Below are 24,723 nucleotides of genomic sequence, written 5' to 3' on the forward strand. Positions count from 1 at the left end.
TTAGTCTGTGTACACATTGGTGTTTGTTCTGTGTTTGTCTGTGAACACATTGGAGTTTGTTCTGTGTTCCCGTGTACACAATGTAGTCCGTTCTTTGTTCCTGATAGTATGTGTACAACTGTTAAGTCTTCTCTGTGTTTCTGACTACACATTGAAGTTTGCTCTGTGTTAGAATGTGTACACAATGAAGTATTTTCTTTATTCCTGTTTAAACAATGTAGTCCGTTCTTTGTTCCTGTGTTAACAATGTAGTCCATTCTTTGTTCCTGTGTAAACAATGTTCACCGTTCTTTGTTCCTGTGTAAACAATGTACACCGTTCTTTGTTCCTGTGTAAACAATGTACACCGTTGTTTGTTTCTCATTACACAATTACGTCATTAACATCTACGACGAAAGCCATAAACGGTGTTTGTTAAATGGTATAGTTATGTACGAAAATCATCGGAAGAAGAACCTTCTTTACATTCCATCTTGATTTCACGAGAATTGCTCAGTTGCGCTTCATCTATAAAGATAAATGGTTGGAGATTCCCTATGTACAGTGTAGTATTTACATTTGCATGGCATTGTCACTTTATAGCCTCTTTGAAAGCTGTGTCGTTGATAGGACTTTAATTACCATGCATCACGAGACACAATTCTTAGCGTACTAATACAACACTGACCGGAACTACAATATCCAATATAAATAAACATGACGGCTGCTGAAATGTCGATGGTCATTGTGAGATTTGACAATGTCATTGTAAATTTATGTGCAAAATAAAAAATAAAATAAAAAACACTTTTATTACAACAAAAACAAGACCAAGGTCTGCAATATCGTACAAAATGCACATCGGTTGAAATCACCAATGCCGGCAATGGAAACAATTTTAACGCTCATGCAATTTATCAGAAATATCGTCTGTTACACTGCACTGNATTTCAGACATTTGTAACGAACCTGTGCTCCTTCGCAAGATCACTCACATCAAACGCTATCAGTTTCACGTGTCTCGCAACCACGGTTCCTCATTTTCTGACGACATGTCAAATAACGAGTCTGTTATAGAATCTACCGACTGTTGTCAGGTTCCCATACAATTAACAAATACATTCACGCCTGGATTCTTCACAAAATGCGCAAAGAGAAAAGTTCGAATTAAGTTCCAAAAATAACTCCCTCGTGGAGGGCAAGGTCGGATTTATGGTGTTCACTGTATTTGTCCATGCGCGAAATTTGTTCCTGGAAAAATCGAAACAATTTCAAATCTAACTTTCAGTTCAGAGTTCTATTGATAAACTTAAATCACCCTATAGACATATCATACGCAATTGTATTGATACTGAATTGTGGAATAAATTTGAAGTTTTTGTTAAAACTTCAAAGTACTACTTTGTTTGCCAATTAGCACGCGTTCAAACTACTGAACGAAATTGTGTGGACTATCGATAAGGCGGGCATTTTTAATTTTAAATATAAATTATAAGTTAAAAAAGAACATAAGAGGCAGAGAAAACGTAGATATCAGTATTGAACTGTTTTTGTATGGTATTTATGATCTATTTGAATGACACAGCTTTGCAAGCAAACAAATCATAATGCGCTGTATATATCACTGAACCTGTGTATTCTCGGAGTGAAGAAGATACCTGCTGTATCCACTGCATGTACACTCTTACAAACTCGGAGATTATCGGAGAAACCAACAATAGCCTTACTGTTGCACGGTTCCGTATGAGGAGGCTAATGTGGGACCTTGCAGAATCACATATTTTTAGTGGACATTGCAGAGACTAAAACGATCGGATGTCCCTGTTGTAACCCTTTATATTTGTCATTTGAATTTTATACTTGTATCGTAAGATTCTATGCACACTTAGATAATGTGGTCTCTGAATAATATCAAACCGTAAAACGCTATATTTACCGAACACCAACAGCCTGCAGTGGACAGGATGATATAAATTGTATAATACTTATTGAATTTGATGTTGCCATTACCTCGCGTTATAGCAGACAAATCTGGTACAGTGTCGTACAGTAAATACAGACACTGAGTATACAAACCTTGACTTTTATATTTCATATTGTGACGTCGTCAACGTGCAAGAGGTGGAAATGGCTAGATTTTATACAAGTAATGTATAAGAAATGGCACTTCAGCTAAGTGATAGAGTGAGGTAGGATTTCCATTCACAAGTCAACGTTTTTTTCAAAGTTGTATAAACACCTTCTATCATCGCTATGGGCCGCCTCATGGGAATGTTTTGATTGTCTTAACTCAGTCATACTGCTACTTTCATGTTGCTATCTATGACACTCTGTAAACATTGAACATGTCTTAAAATATAATGCATTAAAGAAGAGATATGTCAAAGGCGTTGCTTTTTTATCGCGACTGTTTTGGCAGCTGTCTGTTAGTATCCTTTAGACTCTGACACTGTTGCTTTTGTTATATAGGGGAGGGTGGTCCTGTCTTTTGTCTGTTCATCGGCACACATCGGCGTTTATCGGCACATCTCGATGATTTTCGCATAGAAAAGATTTAGTTACCATTTCCTTCCAGTAGGGCTTGCTGATTACTAAAACAGGTAATGGCGCCATTTTTAGGCTGACGTTGATTAGCCACTTCAATCATCGAATCAAAGATAGACAAAAACTCTGATATTGGCGCAAATATCAAATTGTTTATACATTCTGAATGGTTCAGTCATAGCTGTATTCTTTATCCTGGACGAGAGATCCGGGAGATTCTGTGTCATGTGTTATATTTTGATCAAAACTTCATACTGCTGTATTTGACATTGTCGTTTTAAAATGAAGTTGTCTTATCATCTTAAGACTAAAATAGTAAGTGTATAAGTGTGGACCTATGCCACCTGGCTAGTAGGTAACTCAGTCTTCACAACCCCTGTCAGCAACGTAGCTCGAGATAGATGGTCGTCACTCACGTCCGTCCGTCTTAGACAGATGTTATACCAATCGCATTGCTCAGGTTGGCTAAGGATATTCGGGGGTAAATACAATCAGTTGATTGACAGTGCCTTTTTTTAAATGGTTTATAATGGGTTCTGAAAGTTAACATTATTATTGATGTAATCAGTTATAGTACTTGTACCTGCATCCGTAGTAACGTCCGGCTACGTATCCCAAAAAGCTACACTGGACCATTAGAATGATAGCAGGAATAAAACGTACAACGTATGTTCATGAACTATTATTTGGACGATTTGATGGTTTACTGTAGCGCTTTTTTCAGCGCATACATGGACAAATCAATGGTGAAACAAGAGGCAAGACAGCAGTATCATATTCTCTACGTGTAATTGTTAACTCGTGGTCAAACCTCAAAGGGAAATGGTACACATTAACTAAACTATTCCTGTCTAAACATTTATAGTACGTGTAAGGCGTTGTCCATTCGTAGATGTAAAGTTCTCTACAATATAAATTGTGGATTTTTGCTAAAGGTCAACTCGTTCATACTCGCTGAACACCCAATAACACCGACAATTTGCAGTACAAGTCTGGTAATCATTCTATTTGATTAGCGATTCACTGTTCCGATTACCCTTAAGAAAATAGTTAAAGATGGTAGCTATTTATTATTCATTTATCTGGTTCTTTGGTGCGCGGTTTTCTTAAAGTTCAATTTGTAAATTAGAAATCCAATTCTCAAAAATCATGGAAAAGTGCCTCACAGAAAAACTGAAATAGGTCAGGCATTTTACACAGCGCCGTACCTGTTAAATATTAACTCCAGTAAAAGCTAATTGCTATTCATCTGACTCATTGCACACATGTCTTCCCTGACAGTTTCGTCACAGGAGTAGGTGTACAACAGAATGAGCCATCCCTAAGTGAGAATGGCAATGCATTTCCCGAATAGAATAATTTGCATTACAAACAGGCCATTAGCGTGCATGAAACAATTATTAAAATATTAAGACTTGACTGTAGAGGATATTAACCCGGGCGCTGTCAGTTATACAGCTAGGCCGTGTCGAGTTAACGTGCTATCATTTAGCAGTAACACCCATTCTGTAAATCCACAGTTAGGTAACTCAGCTACACAAGTCGCTGTTATTTTACAGTGACGTTAAATTCATCGGCTGCTTTTTTACTTCGTCTGGCAACGGAAGCCCATTAATGTCACATTAAGTGTGTTACATTATTTTCCTGGAATGGACGACTTTAACGTAATTAAATTGAATCTGTTTGTCAGGCCTATCTCTCCTATTGAATCCTATCAGAACCATGTAACAGTACTAGTACATTACCGCCTGATGAAAGCTACTTCATTCAAATGATATAAACTTTGAGTCCGAGTCCTATCGACCATGATGGTGTCCACATTTGTTCGCGACATGTTTTGCGTTAAAGCTGGTCTTCGCATTTCAATAAGTAAGGATAGGTAATGGTAAGAACAGCTTGGTCTCCGCGCCTTTCTCCTTAGCTAGGGCACCATTCACTGATTACAGGTTGTATAGAGTGTAATTTGTTGTCTACGCATTGATTTCTATTGTTTTACAACTGTGACCTTGCAAACATTGTTATACGTGGCTTAAATTCAGTAAAATATAGCATACACTTGACAGGTATTAGCAATAAAGCCGCTCTGGCAGCGCGATCTGCCTTTTCAATACTTGGTATTCCAACAAGTGCAGGAACCAAACATAATGCAAAATGTCATTTTGAGGTAATACAATGTAAAAAGGTCAACATTTCACTGTTTCATATATTCTTATAATTTCTATAAATATGTTGGGTTTGGATACTTTTGAGCATGCGCATACAGTATTCACATTATTTTGAATCCTATTGAGGATGGGGATTTAAACATTTCATTTGAAACTATTGAGTACGAACATATAAACTCGTATTTCTCGAGCACGTCTTTATAACCATGAAAATACCAAAAAACAAATAGTTTTAAAACTTTTAAGAGTGAGGATATCAATATTTACATTAAATCCTGCCAATAATTAGCACCTCTGAGCTTCAGATAACACACCATAGGTCAACCCTTTCCCTCAGAGATCACCTTCTTATCTCAAATATCACCTTAGTGCCTCTAAACACGTATCACTCGGGAGTCATGTATGTATCTGATGGACGCCGCCAATGTAAAAGCAAAAGCCATTTAGATTCCTACCAGTACACCTGTCCTTGTCAGCTCGATGGTGAGAAGCTCTAACGAACAAGCTAACAGTAACACGGTCAAATCCGGTATTTCGTGATAGTGTTACAGCAGTGAACTGGTTAACTTCCTGTAGTATTGTCAATGTTGACTTCCAAGTGTCGCATATCGCCCATGTAAGAAACATGACCTTCTAATAATCTTTGTTGTACAATGCATAAAGAATGGAAGTAAAACGAGGTCGATTGACAAGAATAGAAGGTGTATCAATAATTTAACACAAACCATTTTGTTCGTATAATGTAAAATTGTAACTGTATATGTGATATGACGTGAAGAGTTTTAACGTTTAACCTGTAATTAAAAGTATCATTGTTATGTGGTCTCGAATGGCAACATGAACATGTTTTTTTCGTAGATCGCTTCTTCAATTGTTGCTTTATGATAGTGAAGGACGTTGTGATTGTTGCGCAGTACGTGTCGGGCGATTGTTAACTGTGTCAAGTGGAAATGTATCCGTTATTGTCATTGAAGGTAGAATCAATACACAATTACAATATCGAGCCCTTGGATTTTTCTCAGTGACGATAAGACACTAGACGCGGTGGTAATAAGGGATAATGATTTCTCGTGTATGACTTAAAGTTAATATTCACCGTTAACAATGAATCCTACCCGGAGTTTCTCCCCCGAGAAGTTTCGAAGTGTTGACACGTTTTATCTACGTTCCAGTCGAGATATTGATTAGCGTTAGTGGTGGCGCTACTCGACAAGTGCGCTGCCCTAAGTGCCGGGTTATGGGCGTTTTAATACAGCATATTAGGTTCCATGCGCAAGAGTTGTGTACTTAAAGATAATCACCACCAATGATAATACAAACGATTACGATAACGATTTAGAGTAAGCGGTTAAGAAATAGCTAAGGAATACATCATTAAACCGTCCTATTCCAATCGTTCTGTTGCTTTTGTAAACATTAACCTGGTAACTATACTATAATTAGTCGTCCAGGAGGCTTGATCACGGGGCGGCGCTGAGCGCACGCGTATTGTCAGTCTGGCACGTGCTCCCTTCCATACCCGCTTTAATTGTCTGACAGCGCATTCCAGCATTTGTAACCCAATGGTGTCAGTCAGAAAGGTTTCTACGAAATTAACGCTTTCCTCGACATGTCATTCTGTGTGTAAATGGCAACTCAAGTATGTCTTTTTTGTCTGTGATTGTTTGCACCTAGCATGTAAACAATTCCTTGCTCTTCTTGGGCTTTTTTCCCCTTTTCGTTTTGCAATCATGTTTTATTGTTATATTCCTCTATTTCCGAACATAATTTCTGATCTCATCTCCTTCTGCACATACATGCCAACAAATGGAAAATGCACAGATACTTCTTTCTACGAAACAGCGTCATCTTTATGTGTTTGACTCTAGGATTATTGAGTAACTACGAGGTGCATGTCGCCAGTGTTTACTAACACTTGCGAAAAACAATGTTTGAATGTTTATTGATGTTTTTTATGGACACAAGCCTCAGTTACGATCGACTTGCACGTCATTGCTAATTGACGTTCTGAAATGGTTATTTTATAAGGTGTGGAATAAAATCATGTATATTAAGATTTTTTTCTCTGAACTGATGAATTGGAATTGTAACAATTGTATATGCAATTTGTTACGTGTAACCAGTGTGTATGATAATTTTGAGGTGGAACTCGTGTGTATCATAAAACTGAGGTGTAACCCGTGTGTATAATAAATCTGAAGTGTAACACGTGTGTATGGTAAATCTGAAGTGTAACCCGTGTGTATAATAAATCTGAGGTGTAAAATGTGTGTAAGATAAATCTGAGGTGTAACATGTGTGTATGATAAATCTAAAGTGTAACCCGTGTGTATGATAAATCTGAGGTGTAAAATGTGTGTATACAATGTAATAAATCTGAGGTGTAACCCGTGTGTATGATAAATCTGAGGTGTAACCCGTGTGTATGATAAATCTAAAGTGTAACCCGTATGTATGATAAATCTGAGGTGTAAAATGTGTGTATAATAAATATGAGGTGTAAAATGTGTGTATGATAAATCTGCGGTGTAACCCGTGTGTATTTTAAATCTGAGGTGTAACACGAGCGTAAGATAAATCTGAGGTGTAACAGGTGTGTATGATTATTTTAAGTGTAACACGTGCGTAAGATAAATCTGAGGTGTAACATGTGTGTATGATTATTTTAAGTGTAACACGTGTGTAAGATAAATCTGAGGTGTACCACGTGTGTATGATAAATCTGAAATGTAACCCGTGTGTATAATAAATCTGAGGTGTAAAATGTGTGTATGATAAATCTGCGGTGTAACCCGTGTGTATTTTAAATCTGAGGAGTAACACGAGTGTAAGATAAATCTGAGGTGTAACAGGTGTGTATGATTATTTTAAGTGTAACACGTGTGTAAGATAAATCTGAGGTGTACCACGTGTGTATGATAAATCTGAAATGTAACCCGTGTGTATGATAAATCTGAGGTGTAACCCGTGTGTATGATAAATCTAAAGTGTAACCCGTGCGTATGATAAATCTGAGGTGTAAAATGTGTGTATGATAAATCTGAGGTGTAACCCGTGTGTATGATAAATCTAAAGTGTAACCCGTGTGTATGATAAATCTGAGGCGTAAAATGTGTGTATAATAAATCTGAGGTGTAAAATGTGTGTATGATAAATCTGAGGTGTAACCCGTGTGTATTTTAAATCTGAGGTGTAACACGAGTGTAAGATAAATCTGAGGTGTAACAGGTGTGTATGATTATTTTAAGTGTAACACGTGTGTAAGATAAATCTGAGGTGTAACATGTGTGTATGATTATTTTAAGTGTAACACGTGTGTAAGATAAATCTGAGGTGTACCACGTGTGTATGATAAATCTGAAGTGTAACATGTAGGTATGATTGATCAGTTTGAGGTGTGTCACATTGTAGTTGAGGGAAATTATTACGTTTTAAACAACTGAATGTAAGACAATATCTTAAAAGAAACACAGACAAAATATTTCTTGATTATTTTTATTTCGATTTGTTATCTCGCGTACACATTAAGTAGAGAGAGTTGTTCGTGTGTTCAGCATGCAGTATAACCAAGGAACATTAATGCAGTGATTATTTCTGCAGATAACTTACATTAAACCTGCTCGTATATAATACAAAATAGAATCAGATTCTACAAGAATATATAATACAATTGCGCCTTTAAAGAGACGAGAACACAGCTCTTTGAAATCAGGTGTGTTTTGTGATCATTTAATGGATCATTGGACGTACAGCCTGACAACTGTACAATATACGCACTATTGAAATACACACGTATGCATGAATATGGCGTAGCAAAGCACACGTGTGCTGATACGACGTATCGGCATGCGCGTGTACATATACACATGTAGTGACATAAACACTCGAGCAAGTACGACGTTAGGGCATGCGCGTGTACCAATAGAACGTGCCGTCATCTGTACATGTATAATACGACGTACCTTCATTAACACGTCTTCATCATCAAAAACATGATTCCATGTACGATGTATTAACATATATACGTCCACATACATATGAACAAATAGGAAAAGTAGATAGCCACTTTTGAGAGCAATGTTCTGTATAGACGTACGGATTTATAACAATACGTACAATGTACCAATGGCGCATGTTTGTACGAGGTTCCATACTGTAAGCACGTACAAGTGTGCACTTCAGCGGGCACATATATGTTACAATACAGGTACTAGTATTCACAGTTCTACACATATGTCGAATATAAAAAATGTGGCTCCATGATGCATAAGAATAAGAACACTGGCGTCCAAAATGTAAAATATAGGATTGGGCGCTGTATTGCTTTATCTCCTGTAAGTGCTGTGTACATTACAATAAGTGCTAGCTGGCGAAACAGTAGCACTGATTGTACAGAACTTCAGATTACCTCAAACGCACAAATGGATGGCACATGGAATCTAAGGCTGACGGGATCTTTATAATGGTTCCATAGTTTCGGACATCAGTAACAAACATTGACATACAGTTTAGTGAACAATCTGGTATAGCTGATGTTCAACTGAAATTTGCAATGAGAAATTTAAAGAAAACTTATAAACAGTATATACGTGCTGAGATCTAGGGTGACAACTTATAAGGTTCATAACAGTGCACGTGCATGGGTCTACCTTGGCAACTGATGTAGCGTCACCAATACACGTGCTCAGATGACATCTAATATGGTTTCACCATTGTCAGTGCGTGATTCTACGTTGACAAATGGTGTAACGTAACAAGTACACGTGCTGGGGTGTACGTTTACAACGGGTGTATCGTAACCAGTACACGTGCTGGGATGTACGTTTACAACGGGTGTATCGTAACCAGTACACGTGTTGAGGTGTACGTTGACAAATGATGTAATGTAACAAGTACACGTGCTTGGGTGTTAGTTTACAACTGGTTTAGCGTAACCAGTACACGTGCTGGGATGTACGTTGACAACTGGTATAGCGTGACCAGTAGACGTGCTGAGGTGTACGTTTACAACTGGTGTATCGTAACCAGTACACGTGCTGGGGTGTACGTTGACAACTGGTGTAGCGTAACCAGTACAATGTACACGTGTTGAGGTGTACGTTGACAACTGGTATGTAGTGTAACCAGTAGACGTGCTGGGGTTTATCTGAACAAATACATTGTTACCGAACGATATGCGATACTTGCGGTACATATACAACCCGTAATCTGTGGTATTGTTGCCCTTAAAACAATCAAATCATAATATGTCGTATCACTTAATTAACCAAAAATATTGTTTAGCAGAGATGTTCTACCTGTTTCCTTATGTTTAATTATTTCAGAAAGGAGATTCACGCCACAAACTATCAAATACAGGGTGAATTATCAACAATGAACGTGCTATATATGTAGGATCTATGTGTAAATTCAGGTGTTTGTATTTTCTCTTCACCTAAAATACATTATACATTCTACAAAAAAAGTCATGTTGGTAGAAAAACTGAGATATAAACACATATACAACATTGTAGACAATTACACATGCTGGAAATGTACACCAACAACCTGATGTATTACTAATTGGACAGACACATATAGAAACATTGACACTTACTTTGAACATTTGCTTTGGTGTGAGTGCATTACGCCCATATCTAATTGTATTTTTTTTTCAGGTTTGATGGTCATAAACATAATGGAACATTGTTTTACGTTGACACACATTCAATGGTCATATAAATACCATGTTTATAGAAAGTCAGTCACGTGTACGTCATTTTAACAGAAACTGTGTATATAGTTAAGTGTACACCATTGACAGATAAATTACCAGTCACGTGTACACAACTTTGATATTAATACAAGTCACGTGTATGTCATGTTGACCAGATACAAGTCACGTGTATGTCATGTTGACCAGATACTAGTCACGTGTTCACCAGGTTGACAGATACTAGTCACGTATTCACCAGGTTGACATATACTTATCACGTGCTCACTAGGTTAACAGATATATACGAGTCTTGTGTACTCCATGTTTACATGTACCTTTAAAATAACTTTATTCTAAGGTAGTAACGTGTACATTTCAGTAACAGTTCAGTGTTATTTCCTGTTCAGATGACATGCGTCATATTCAAATGTAATTGCTAGTTATGACAATGATTTTCAAGTTGTATGAACATCAAAGTAACAGCGTTTGCATGTCATATATAAAGGCTATTGTTAATGATCTTGCTAGTAGTAAATATGCCATGCTAATAGTATTTCCTAGTCAATACGCATTTCCAATAGGTTATGTCATTATGTACAGAAATACACCGCGATTAGTTAGTTCTATACTTGTACAACACAACACTTAAATATACAAGTCCTGATGAGTGACTATGTACATAATGTTAGTAAGGATGACATAAAATAGAATTTGTTGGCTATGCTCTTTGGACGGGCTACGATGTTGAATCATGACCATATTATTGTTTTCATAACGAGTACATCAAATTGTCCTTAGAATGTTCAAGATTAAGGAAGAGGGTCCCAACACTTTTATATCGTATAAGGAAAACTGTGTTCTTGTTAAATTTGTTATTTCCTCTAAATAAAAAGAAAATACATGGTTATGAACCATTTTTAGAAATATCGAACATTTTGAAGTTACTCCCATCAATTTTGAAGGAAAGTATGAACATAACAAATATGATTTACGTTAGGGCTGTAGACCAGCTACCTTTGTTGTAATCAAGGGATATAATACCCGTTTTGTGAATTAGGAAAGTATGATTAAATATCTGTATCTTTAATATAGTAAATTGGCAAGCAATTTTACAGTGTACATTGTACGTCTTGAAATTGGAACAGTTTCCTCGTTGGAAATACAACACAGAGCGCTGGGACTCTCTACCTTAAATGAGTATACATGGATGAGTCGACGGATGGATAAATACATATAAACATATATAAGTACATTGAAATAATTGTCCAGCTTGCAAACTTGCATACACTGTTTCTCTAAGCGTTGCTAGAGAGCGCTGTTATTGGTGCTCACACTAGTCTTCGCGCGCCATGCACATAACAAGTTCTGTACAGTTTGTGTTAAGCAAATCCTGATAATAATTTCTCGGCCCAAAATTGGTTTTACCGAGTCTTGTTAAATGAATCAATTGCAAAGATCATATTCATATTTTACCTTACGATCCAATTATGCAAAAACGTGCATTCGAATTACTAGTTGGTACATTAGTTTCAAGACGTGACTTAACGCTCGCACATATTTCTTAATTGACAGTGTGCCGCCCTAGTTGCAAGGGTCCCGCGCCATCGTGTCCCTCGTATTATCCCTAGGGTCTGTGACGACATCTCATCGCGGACCAGCCATTACATTTAGTAGCCCCGCCAGATTGTACAGGTGTAAACACATAAATTGGTAAATTTGAAACACTTCTGAAAAAGAACCATCACACAGCGGCTCCTAGGTCTCACAGACGAACGACGCTGACATTTTGTATAAGTATCATGCGTGTATGACTGATTGCTACGGAGAACAATGTAAAGATGTGAATTAAAGCGACCTAAACATATTTATGTAAAACTGGTCAGCAGTTTATGTGTACTGTTTGCTGTTATTTCGTCAGCAGTATATGTGTACATCATGTTTCTTTACTGTGCACTCAGAACATTTTGTTTTGTTCAACAGCGCATTTATCGGCTTATGTCCAGTGCAGGTATTTCCACCGACCTCCATCTTTGTTTCGTTATTCACAAATGTCACACGTACGTGCTTAACTTCTAGAAGCTAGTTCTTGTATCCGACCTTACTCATAAACACAATGCTTCTCTTCTGTCTGTTCTTGGTACACCAGGCCATATGAACTGGACGTTGTGTTGAAGTGGTCGAATTAACTAGACATCACCATCTACAGGCCAGTTAAAGTAGGCCGTCGTTTACAAGTCAACATTTTATCCCCTCAGACGATCGAGACTGAGTTTAAGTCATCAACACCAAATATACATTCCCGTCAACACTACAGCGGATATATGCCCACCACCATCAAGTCCTCAACCAATTACTATTACAGACAGAACATACAAGCCACCACAACCATGTCCTCAACAAAGTACCACTACAGCGAGAATATGCCCGCCACCACCAAGTCCTCAACAAATGTCGAGAACATGCCAGTCACCGTCACTTCTTCAACCAAGTATCACTACAGCGAAATAATGCCCGCCATCACCATGCCCTCGTGCAAGTACTGCTCAGTTTATATCATGTACACTGCGGATGTGCTGTGTCCCTCCGGATTGGATGTTATACATTGTCTGCGGAATAGTTTGAAACAAAATATTAAAGTTGTTCTTAATTCAACAAAATACATGCTGAGTTTGTAGTGCAAATAAAGAAAAAGTGAAAAAAAGGTACCATACATCATATCCGGAAAAGGTACCGGTGCAATTTCTGTTTCTAGTGTTAATCCAGGCTGTGGCAGAATGATCGTCCCATTGAGAAATTCTAGAGCTAGCATGGTCTACAGTCTACAGTAATTCAATTTCCCTAGTAACCCTACATAGTTAATTCTATATTCAAATATCACCATTAAATCAGCATGCGCAGTGCAGGGTAAACTGTCCTATGACTATAAGAGGCCCCACAAGAGTGGTCTGTACCTGTCATTAACATCTTCATGCCAGGAAGATCGACTGGAAGTCAGTGAGAGTCAGGCGAGCGTTAGTTATAAAATGCATGCAGCGCTCCTTTCCCTAGAGTCACAGGAGACACGATAGGGAGTAAAGACACCGTGTTAGTACCGTGCAGAATAAAAAAACCGGTTAGGTCTGAGTGTCTTACTGTGCGAGACACGCTAGGAAAATGAATGGAAAAGGACATTTTTAAATACCGTTATAATCGACACAACAATTGCCGTTAGGTAGACGAAGAAGAATAGTCGGTCGAGGACGAGAGCGACGACCCTCCACTCCCTGGCAGTCTTCTCTTTTACCTCCTGCTGCACAGTGCGTTCAAATAGCTGCCGCAGATGGATCTTGATTTCCCGTACGTCCGCCTCGAGACCACTGATAGTGCTCTGTAGCGCCGTCTGTGGTTGTGATTCTGGGTCATTGTTCAAACCAGACGTACCGTTTGAAAGGCATTTCCAACTCTCTTCTGTCTGCATCTCATAGTATCCAACTTTGTCATATTTGCAATTTTTGTCTTTATTTATCACTTGTCCCTGACTTTTCAACTTTGGTTTTTCGCGAATTTGATCTTTCATACACATTAAACACGCTAAAATATCCACGAACACCTGGAATACAAAAAGTGGCATATCAAACACCCTACAACATCAATATAAACTGGAAATACACACAATAACACGTTAAGCATGGTAAACTCTCCAATAGACTACCAGACAATTTAACAACAATATACTGAGTGTTTGGATGGAGACTCCTCTGTCTCCCAAAAGTGTTTTCAACACCAGTAAAAACTGTATTCCAAACAATTTTGATTACCATGTTATATTAATCTACACTAGACTTTCACTTTTATTATTGTTTGACAATAATTTTATTTATTCTTTTAGTCACGCTTTGGGAACCAACGATGTAAATGGAGGCTCACCTTTTTAACAATGCGAGGGACCTCGGTACGCGACCCCCGGAAGTAGAGATTTACCACAATGACGGAGAGGAAGGTGGACAGAGTGATCAAAACCATGTTCAGACAGTAGTAAGCACCTGCAAGTAAACATAAACAAAACCATGTTCAGACAGTAGTAAGCACCTGTAAGTAAACATAAACATGTTCAGTACGCACAACTAGTACATGTAAGTACCTGTGTGTTATCTGTGTTGTTCTTTATATGATGTCTGCGTGATGTGTCCTGTATGTTGTCTACGTTATACTCCCTGTTTGTCTGTCTGGTGTGTCCTGTACGTAAGTATGTTGTTTCTGCAGTGCCCCTTTATGTCCTTGCTGTGAAGTCAATTTGAAGTATGTGTTGTGTGCCATTTACATGCTGTATTTGGCGTGTGTTCTATCTGATGTCTGTTCTGTGTCACCTGTGTTGTGTGCTTAATTTTGACGGTTTTATGTCCGCTATTATGGGCTTTCAGCAGACGAAGGTGGTGTGCCCATTGATAGAAAGTTTGTATTGGAGGTACCTACCAATGAGAGGGATGGAGGAGGCGGCCGGGGGCGTCGACTCCGCCAGTAGTAACAGCAGCACGAAGAACGCAACGAATATGTTCATTCCTATAACAAGCAAGAGCAGTGATGGTGTACCCACATTATAGCATTATTGATACACCAAAGGCAACAATGAATATTTGATGACTGATTTTCGCATATAATTCAAATTATTGTATACTTGGAATCAGTAACAAAATATCATCTTTAAAGTAACGTTTGGTCCCGAACCACGTGTAGGTTCTGAAGTAAAAGTAGAGTTCATTATGTATCAGCTGCCTAACCCCAATGTCCCTCACAAATATTTCCGTTAAAGTATGATACAAGGTTATCATTTCATTAAAAAATATTTATGCAAAACTGATCAAATCAAACATGGTGTAAGAACACGAAAAGATTCATTTATAATTGTATATCATAACATGTTGCAAGTATGTTTTCCAAAAATCTTGAACTGGCGTGAAGAATTTAAGGAGATGAAATAAAGAGACCGCAATGCATTCTGTGAGAGGAGAGATTGCTACAGAGGCTGTCCGACCGCAATGTACCCTCCGCATTATGTCGCCATTTCATCATTAAACCGTTCACAGCCGAGGCAACCTCCTATTTCAATTTGACGCCTGTCAGAGAGAAACAAATCACTACTGATGAGGACCGGTTTTCCTCCATAACAGCCTACGTTATTGAATTAACATGACACCACCTGTCGTAGCTCGGGAACTTGCCAGCACCTAGATACACAAATATCGGTTCTCGTCAATACAAGCTGATTACTCTCAACCAAAGTTTATTAAAATACCGTTATATTCGTACCATTGGATGTTTACCATTGCTATACGTTGTAGAAGATTTCATATTATATATTAAGTAAACAATTCCACGAAGACTTGTTTTGCTTTCGAATGTTAATAAGTGGTAGAACAAATAAAAGGATTAAACTTCTGTAACCAAGCCACGACATGATGGTTATTAACAGGAGATCTATAATTGAAGAGGGCAAACGCCCAACTGATGATAGCAGCAAAACCGCTTCCAAGTCTCGCTTCTGTGCCATACAGCAGTAGCGCAAAACGGTCTAAATACACTCCGCCAAGTAATATATCTCGTCTCTATAGAAAACTAAATTCATCCAGCAGAAATTAAATCAGACCACCTAACAACATTACGTAAAGCCTAGAGAAGAAGCCCTTGCCTTCTTGTAGTGCCCGGAGCGGTAACGAAACACTCGTGTCTGATGGCGATGAAGGAATCGGACAAACACTAGCTTCCGTGTTCCAGCAGCCATTCCAATTTCCGTTTTTACCCTCGAATACGTTTGTTTATGGAGGCGGTGTCCGGACTAGTAATTGCTTTGATACAAAATGTCTATGTATCCAGCTATTCTTTTCATTGCTCTTTGACTGCAGATGTGAGCGACATGTTACGGACACGACTCAAGACTGTAGACTTGGTAACTAATACCTGCCTAATCTATTCAGAAAATGTGTGATGTCCACAGATATAGACTATCGAAGGAATCATTTTATATTGGTTAACCTTAAACTTATTTCTTGTATAATCAACAATACGAATCCGTGTACGACTTGTTATAGCCCAAATCTGTGGCTCGAGTGTTGGCTCAAGTACGACGCGATTTCGGTCAGTGCGACTGCGGATGAGACCTGACAACCCGACACTAGACGACAGGGAAACGAGGACACGGTGACTGTGAGCACACTTCTCCTGATTAATGTTGACGGCAAGTACCCGATTTAAAACCAATCATACCATGAAGAGTGGTCAATAGTGTTCTGGATGATCGTCTGGACATCAAGAGAAGGAATTACACAACGAGGTTTGGTCACAACTGTATATAGAAACTGACCGCGGAGCACACCAAAAAACAATTGTCACTAGCCACCACGGGCACTTGTTTCTCTAAATCTGATAAAGTCACAGCCTATGGAATTGTAACGCATGTTTTGTGATATGGTTAGTAATTTTCTGCTTATATCGTCGGTCTCTTAAAATCAAGCATTTATATTGAAGAATATTCCAAAATGTGTTCAATGTGTCACGGTGTACCTTACTCATGATCAGAAACCCCAGTGTTCTGTGCCTGTCACAACAATAAAACTTACCCAACTGCATTTTGGCCGGGGACTCTGGGGGAAGCCAGAAGAGCACCAATGTGAGCGATGAGAGGAGGATACACGGAAGTATGAGTATGTAGTTATAGAAGGCCGGCTTCCGGCGGATCTCCAGCATGAAGGTCAGGTCGACGAACGGCTCTGGGCAACATGCATACCGTATAACGTTCTTTTTGGAGTAGGACGTTTTGATGTCCCACTCGTTGCTTTTCACGTAGTCAGTCATGTCAAATCCCGATTCAGTCGTGTATACAAAGGACAGGTCGATCTTACTGCCATCGTATGTCCAGGAACCAAACTTCATCTTACAGATCTGGACGTCGAAAGGGAAGTGCATTATATCTATTGCACATGAGCTTTTGAAAATGGCCTGTGGTATCCAGAGCACGGACCCGTCCGATTCCACCACGAACAGGGCATCTCGCTTCTCCTCCCTCCGCTCGTCCGCACTGTAATACGGAATTAAATGCCTATTAATACCAACCAGTCGTTCGTATATTCAAATAATAAATGTCATATTTATAAATGGCGTTATCTGACAGTATTTTGCTACTAATTATGCAAAACATTCCGTCCTCAACATTGTACACACTGCTGTAAGCACAACCTGTAACGGCATTTTACAGTAATGATTTAAGACAAATTCAAGCAAACTCGCACTACAAATGCCACGCTCTCATTGTATTGCACATTTTCAATAAAGTTTGTTCGGGGCTTTGTGTATGTTTCTGTGTTGATGTAAATATATGGTCTGTAGTCTTTAACATGATGTCATTGAGATGGGTAATTACGTTTTTGTAAGTGTGGCAGAGACGATATTTGTGATATCAATATTTATAATATTACGGTATATACATATGTTCTGATATAGTAATAGCGATATTCATATTGTGGTATAGTTATTTCCTTATTTTGGCCTCTTGGATTGGTTTGGTTATATATATTTTTATCATTGGTCAGTTTTGTAAGTTATCCCGTTGTCACCTCTTAGGTTAGCCAATGGTCAATGGTTTCTTTTTTTTCTTTGTGTGACCAGTGGTTTTGGCGCGATATTTATCAGAGACTACATGACGTCTTGACGAAGCAGACAAGACAGGACACTGGTAAGGAAATTCAATAACTTGCACTAATTAATACTTCTAATTCTAAATCATCTGCTTCCATTCATATTGTCAAATTGATAGATACGATCATACTTGTTAATTCTTGATTCGTTATTAGCTGTACGGTATATATATATTGTGTCATTTTACTTGTATTATATATATATACGTGTTTCTTTGTCATACAAAAATTACGAGTACACGTAATAACCTCGGATAATTCCGTACGACTTCAAATGGCCCTGTTCCACAAATAGGTACAGTTTTCTACTCAAACTTATAGTAATGTATTGATGAATGTATTTTATTGTACTCTTTGTCTATTTATTAAGTAGCCTCCGTATCAATAAATACTGAGCTAAGATAAGATTTGCATCATATGTTCAATATTACATGTGTATAGATATCAGTAAATATAATGTAAATCTAGATGTAATATAACTTTTATAATTTATAGAACTATAATCTTACATGTAACATCTCAAGATAACTTCTTGTAAATTCACAGTGTGCTACATGTATATGTGCGTTATGAATGATTTGTAGATCCCATACATATATCTGAAATGTAATTATTATATAATTGCAGGGTTTAATAATTTATGTCTAAGGAATGGGAACTACGCGCAATTAATCGTGAAGAACTCTCACATTGTTTGTTGATGTTTAATCTACAAAAACCACCACTGCTACATAAGGATGAGTGTTAGGGTTACGAGTGTGTAAGGCTGGGTGTAAATATTACGCTTGTGTAACGATCGGTGGTAGGGTACAATTGTGTAGGGATAAGTGTTAACATTGCGATTGTGTAACGATCGGTGGTAGGGTACAATTGGGTAGGGTTAAGTGTTAACATTGCGATTGTGTAACGATCGGTGGTAGGGTACAATTGGGTAGGGATAAGTGTTAACATTGCGATTGTGTAACGATCGGTGGTAGGGTACAATTGTGTAGGGATAAGTGTTAACATTGCGATTGTGTAACAATCGGTGGTAGGGTACAATTATGCAGGGATAAGTGTTAACATTCCGATTGTGTAACGATCGGTGGTAGGGTACAATTGTGTAGGGATAAGTGTTAACATTGCGATTGTGTAACGATCGGTGGTAGGGTACAATTGTGTAGGGATAAGTGTTAACATTGCGATTGTGTAACGATCGGTGGTAGGGTACAATTGTGTAGGGATAAGTGTTAACATTGCGATTGTGTAACGATCGGTGGTAGGGTACAATTGTGTAGGGATAAGTGTTAACATTGCGATTGTGTAACGATCGGTGGTAGGGTACAATTGTGTAGGGATAAGTGTTAACATTGCGATTGTGTAACGATCGGTGGTAGGGTACAATTGTGTAGGGATAAGTGTTAACATTGCGATTGTGTAACGATCGGTGGTAGGGTACAATTGTGTAGGGATAAGTGTTAACATTGCGATTGTGTAACGATCGGTGGTAGGGTACAATTGTGTAGGGATAAGTGTTAACATTGCGATTGTGTAACGATCGGTGGTAGGGTACAATTGTGTAGGGATAAGTGTTAACATTGCGATTGTGTAACGATCGGTGGTAGGGTACAATTGTGTAGGGATAAGTGTTAACATTGCGATTGTGTAACGATCGGTGGTAGGGTACAATTGTGTAGGGATAAGTGTTAACATTGCGATTGTGTAACGATCGGTGGTAGGGTACAATTGTGTAGGGATAAGTGTTAACATTGCGATTGTGTAACGATCGGTGGTAGGGTACAATTGTGTAGGGATAAGTGTTAACATTGCGATTGTGTAACGATCGGTGGTAGGGTACAATTGTGTAGGGATAAGTGTTAACATTGCGATTGTGTAACGATCGGTGGTAGGGTACAATTGTGTAGGGATAAGTGTTAACATTGCGATTGTGTAACGATCGGTGGTAGGGTACAATTGTGTAGGGATAAGTGTTAACATTGCGATTGTGTAACGATCGGTGGTAGGGTACAATTGTGTAGGGATAAGTGTTAACATTGCGATTGTGTAACGATCGGTGGTAGGGTACAATTGTGTAGGGATAAGTGTTAACATTGCGATTGTGTAACGATCGGTGGTAGGGTACAATTGTGTAGGGATAAGTGTTAACATTGCGATTGTGTAACGATCGGTGGTAGGGTACAATTGTGTAGGGATAAGTGTTAACATTGCGATTGTGTAACGATCGGTGGTAGGGTACAATTGTGTAGGGATAAGTGTTAACATTGCGATTGTGTAACGATCGGTGGTAGGGTACAATTGTGTAGGGATAAGTGTTAACATTGCGATTGTGTAACGATCGGTGGTAGGGAACAATTGTGTAGGGGTGAGTGTTAACATTGCGATTGTGTAACGATCGGTGGTAGGGTACAATTTTGTAGAGATAAGTGTTAACATTGCGATTGTGTAACGATCGGTGGAAGGGTACAATTGTGTAGGGATAAGTGTTAACATTGCGATTGTGTAACGATCGGTGGTTGGGTACAATTGTGTAAGGATGGTTGTTAGGGCTACGATTGTGTATGGATAAATATTAACATTACGTTTGTGTAAGGATGAGTGTTAGGGTTACTATTGTGTTAGGATGGGTGTAAATATTACATGTAAGATTGTGTAAGGATGAGTGTTAGGGTACGATTATGTAAGGAATGGTGTTATCATTACAACTGTGTAAGGATAGGTGTTAGCGTTAAGAATGCGTACGTGTATGATAATTTATTACAACTGATGATGGGCTGGTGATTTTATGTTGATGGGCTGGTGATTCTGTGGTGATGGGCTGGTGATTTTGTGGTGATGGGCTGGTGATTCTGTGGTGATTCTGTGGTGATGGGCTGGTGATTTTGTGGTGATTTTGTGGTGATTCTGTGGTGATTCTGTAGTGATGGGCCGGTGATTCTGTGGTGATGGGCTGGTGATTCTGTGGTGATGGGCCGGTGATTCTGTGGTGATGGGCTGGTGATTCTTTGGTGATGTGCTGGTGATTTTGTGGTGATGGACTGGTGATTTTGTGTTGATGTGCTGGTGATTTTGCGGTGTTGGGCTGGTGATTCTGTGGTGATGGGCTGGTGATTTTGTGGTGATGGGTTGGTGATTTTGTGGTGATGGACTAGTGATTTTGTGTTAATGGGCTGGTGATTCTGTGGTGATAGACCGGTGATTTTGTGGTGATGGACTGGTGATTCTGTGGTGATGGACTAGTGATTTTGTGTTGATGGGCTGGTGATTCTGTGGTGATGGTCTGGTGATTCTGTGGTGATGGACTAGTGATTTTGTGTTAATGGACTGGTGATTCTGTGGTGATGGACTAGTGATTTTTTGTTAATGGGCTTGTGATTCTGTGGTGTTGGGCCGGTGATTTTGTGGTGATGGACTGGTGATTCTTTGGTGATGGACTAGTGATTTTGTGGTGATGGGCTGGTGATTTTGTGGTGATGGGCTGTTGATTCCGTGGTGATGGGATGTTGATTCTGAGATGATCAGGCTGAGATCATTACAGAAAGATGAAGTTTTACTTACTAATTGTACAGTTTTATGTCAGGTTGCCAGATACTGCCGCTTGGCACGCGGATCTTTGTGATGTTGTTATATTTCTCAGGGTCCCATTGCATGTAGATGTCCCTCCAAGTCTGTAAAAGAATACATATCTGATAAGTATTCTCACGACATAGAACGACCTTACTGACAAAACCAGGGTAATCAGAAAATATATCCTAAAATGGTTTACTTCAAGTAAAACTAATGCATCTCTTTAATTCCTTGTTTACATGTTGAAGCAGTTATTGTGAAATACAGCGCCTCATCTCTGTCGATCTGATAGCAACAAGTCAGTGAAAAACGTTGCAATTCGTCAGAGTTATCAAGACTGTGTCTCCTATTCTTATCTGTACTCTAAACAACAATGTTTTACTAATTGGAAAACTAAATATTTCTTCAAAATCTGTGATTGTATCTGAGGTGGGGGTTGATGGCACTGAAGCACATTCGTACGAAGCTGGCTACCTCAACACGCGCGAGTTATACTTATTTTTTCTTAGACGGAATAGATCGATATACATACAGGTTCGCATGTATATATACAGGTACAGAATATATACACAAAGCGATCCGACACAATGAAGCATCTTACTGCGCCGTCATCCGTGCTGGATGTTGTGTGACGATTCATTTTTTATCCGTATACAGATGCGATATGTTTCCCGTTATTATAAAGTCCAAACACGTACTTTTCCGTCAAAAAGTTAATTGATCACACTGACGGATAACCCGCCTGAGACGTTGACACGGGTGGTTGGTTAGTATACAGTAGTACATGAAGGTTGTACATATATACTTACTGTCCATGCTAACACGAGTGATCTGTTACTTGTAGCATACAACTCGAGGTACCAAATGGGACATGTTGACACGAGTGACCGGTTAGTTTAAAGTAGTAGTGGGTACCGACTGGGACACGAGTGGCCGTTTACAAACAACCGACTGGGACTCGTGACACGAATTGCCAGTTAGTGACCAAATGGGACATGTTGACACGAGTGACCGGTTAGTTTAAAGTAGTAGTGGTAACCGACTGGGACACGAGTGGCCGTTTACAAACAACCGACTGGGACTCGTGACACGAGTTGCCAGTTAGTGTACACTACGAGGTACCGACTGGGACATGTTGACACGAGTTGCCGGTTTGTATATAGTACTCAGTACCGACTTGGAACTTGGGCATGTTGACACAATAGACCGGTTAGTATACAGTACTAAGTACCGGCTGGGATATGTACATGTCGACACCGAAAGGCCGTTAGTATACAGTACTTGATACCAACTGGGATCCGTTGACACGAGTGGCCAGTTAGTGTACATTACTAGGTACCGACTGGGACATGTTGACACAAGAGACCAGTTAGTGTACATTACTATAGGTACCGACTGGGACATGTTTAAACGAGTTGCCGGTTAGTGTACACACTACGAGGTACCGACTGGGCCATGTTAACACGAGTTGCCGGTTTGTACACATGCATATAGTACTCAGTACCGACGCAGACCTGTTGACACGAATGACATGTTAGTAAACAGTATACTGAGTACCGAATGGGAAATGTTGACACGAGCTGCCGGTTAGTGTACACTACTAGGTACCGACTGAGACATGTTGACACAAGCTTCCGATTAGTGTACACACTACGTGGTACCGACTGGGACATATTGACACGAGTTGCCGGTTTGTACATATGTATATACAATGTAGTACTAAGTACCGACTTGGAACTTGGGCATGTTGACACGATATACCGGCTAGTATACAGTACTAAGTACCGCCTGGTTCATGTACCTGTTGACACGATATACCGGTTAGTATACAGTTCTAGGTACCGACTGGGACCTGTTGACACATGAGACCAGTTAGTGTACACTACTAGGTACCGACCGGAACCTATTGACACAAAAGGCCAGTTAGTGTACACTACTATAGGTACCGACTGGGACATGTTGACAGAAGTTGCCGGTTACACTGTTGTATACAGGACTATGTACCGACGCAGACCTGTTGACACAATAGACCGGTAAGTATACAGTACTTGGTACCGAATGGGAACTGTTGACACATGATACCAGTTAGTGTACACTACTAGGCACCGACTGGGACATGTTGACACATGAGACCAGTTAGTGTACACTACTAGGTACCAACTTGGACCTGTTGACACATGAGACCAGTTAGTGTACATTACTAGGTACCGACTGGGAAATGTTGACACATGAGACCAGTTAGTGTTCACTACTAGGTACCGACTGGGGTCTGTTGACACAAGATGCAAGTTAGTGTACACTACTATAGGTACCGACTGAGACATGTTGACACATGAGACCAGTTAGTGTACACTACTAGGTACCGACTGGGATCTGTTGACACAAGATGCAAGTTAGTGTACACTACTAGGTACCGACCGGAACCTATTGACACAAAAGGCCAGTTAGTGTACACTACTATAGGTACCGACTGGGACATGTTGACACATGAGACCAGTTAGTGTTCACTACTAGGTACCGACTAGGACATGTTGACACATGAGACCAGTTAGTGTACAATACTAGGTACCGACTGGGACATGTTGACACGAGTGACCAGTTAGTGTACACTACTAGGTACCGACTTGGACCTGTTGACACATGAGAGCAGTTATGTAGTGTACATTACTAGGTACCGACTGGGACATGTTGACACATGAGACCAGTTAGTGTACACTACTAGGTACCGACTTGGACCTGTTGACACATGAGACCAGTTATGTAGTGTACATTACTAGGTACCGACTGGGACATGTTGACACATGAGACCAGTTAGTGTTCACTACTAGGTACCGACTGGGATCTGTTGACACAAGATGCAAGTTAGTGTACACTTCTAGGTGCCGACTGGAACCTGTTGACACATGAGACCAGTTAGTGTACACTACTAGGTTCCGACTGGGCCATGTTGACACATGAGACCAGTTAGTGTACAATACTAGGTACCGACTGGGACATGTTGACACGAGTGACCAGTTAGTGTACACTACTAGGTACCGACTGGGACATGTTGACACATGAGACCAGTTAGTGTTCACTACTTGGTATCGACTGGGACCTGTTGACACAT

At 39.4% G+C, this 24,723-nt stretch overlaps 1 protein-coding gene across 2 annotated transcripts in view; it reads right to left on the reverse strand.

The window, feature by feature from the left end:
• Positions 1–8,169: 8,169 nt before the first annotated feature.
• LOC110459469 (neuronal acetylcholine receptor subunit alpha-5-like) overlaps positions 8,170–24,723 on the reverse strand; it is a 55,106-nt gene continuing 38,552 nt past the window's right edge. For both annotated transcript variants that reach the window (XM_021511744.1, XM_021511745.1), the window contains 6 exons: positions 21,606–21,715; positions 16,977–17,434; positions 14,836–14,922; positions 14,290–14,405; positions 13,565–13,972; positions 8,170–12,989 (listed from right to left, as the gene is read on the reverse strand). In XM_021511744.1, coding sequence (XP_021367419.1) covers positions 12,927–12,989; positions 13,565–13,972; positions 14,290–14,405; positions 14,836–14,922; positions 16,977–17,434; positions 21,606–21,715 — 1,242 coding nt within the window. In that variant the 3' untranslated portion in view covers positions 8,170–12,926. The remainder of the gene's footprint in view (positions 12,990–13,564; positions 13,973–14,289; positions 14,406–14,835; positions 14,923–16,976; positions 17,435–21,605; positions 21,716–24,723) is intronic.

The sequence above is a fragment of the Mizuhopecten yessoensis genome, unplaced genomic scaffold (assembly GCF_002113885.1).
Source record: "Mizuhopecten yessoensis strain PY_sf001 unplaced genomic scaffold, ASM211388v2 scaffold10073, whole genome shotgun sequence".
Lineage (NCBI taxonomy): Eukaryota > Metazoa > Mollusca > Bivalvia > Pectinida > Pectinidae > Mizuhopecten > Mizuhopecten yessoensis.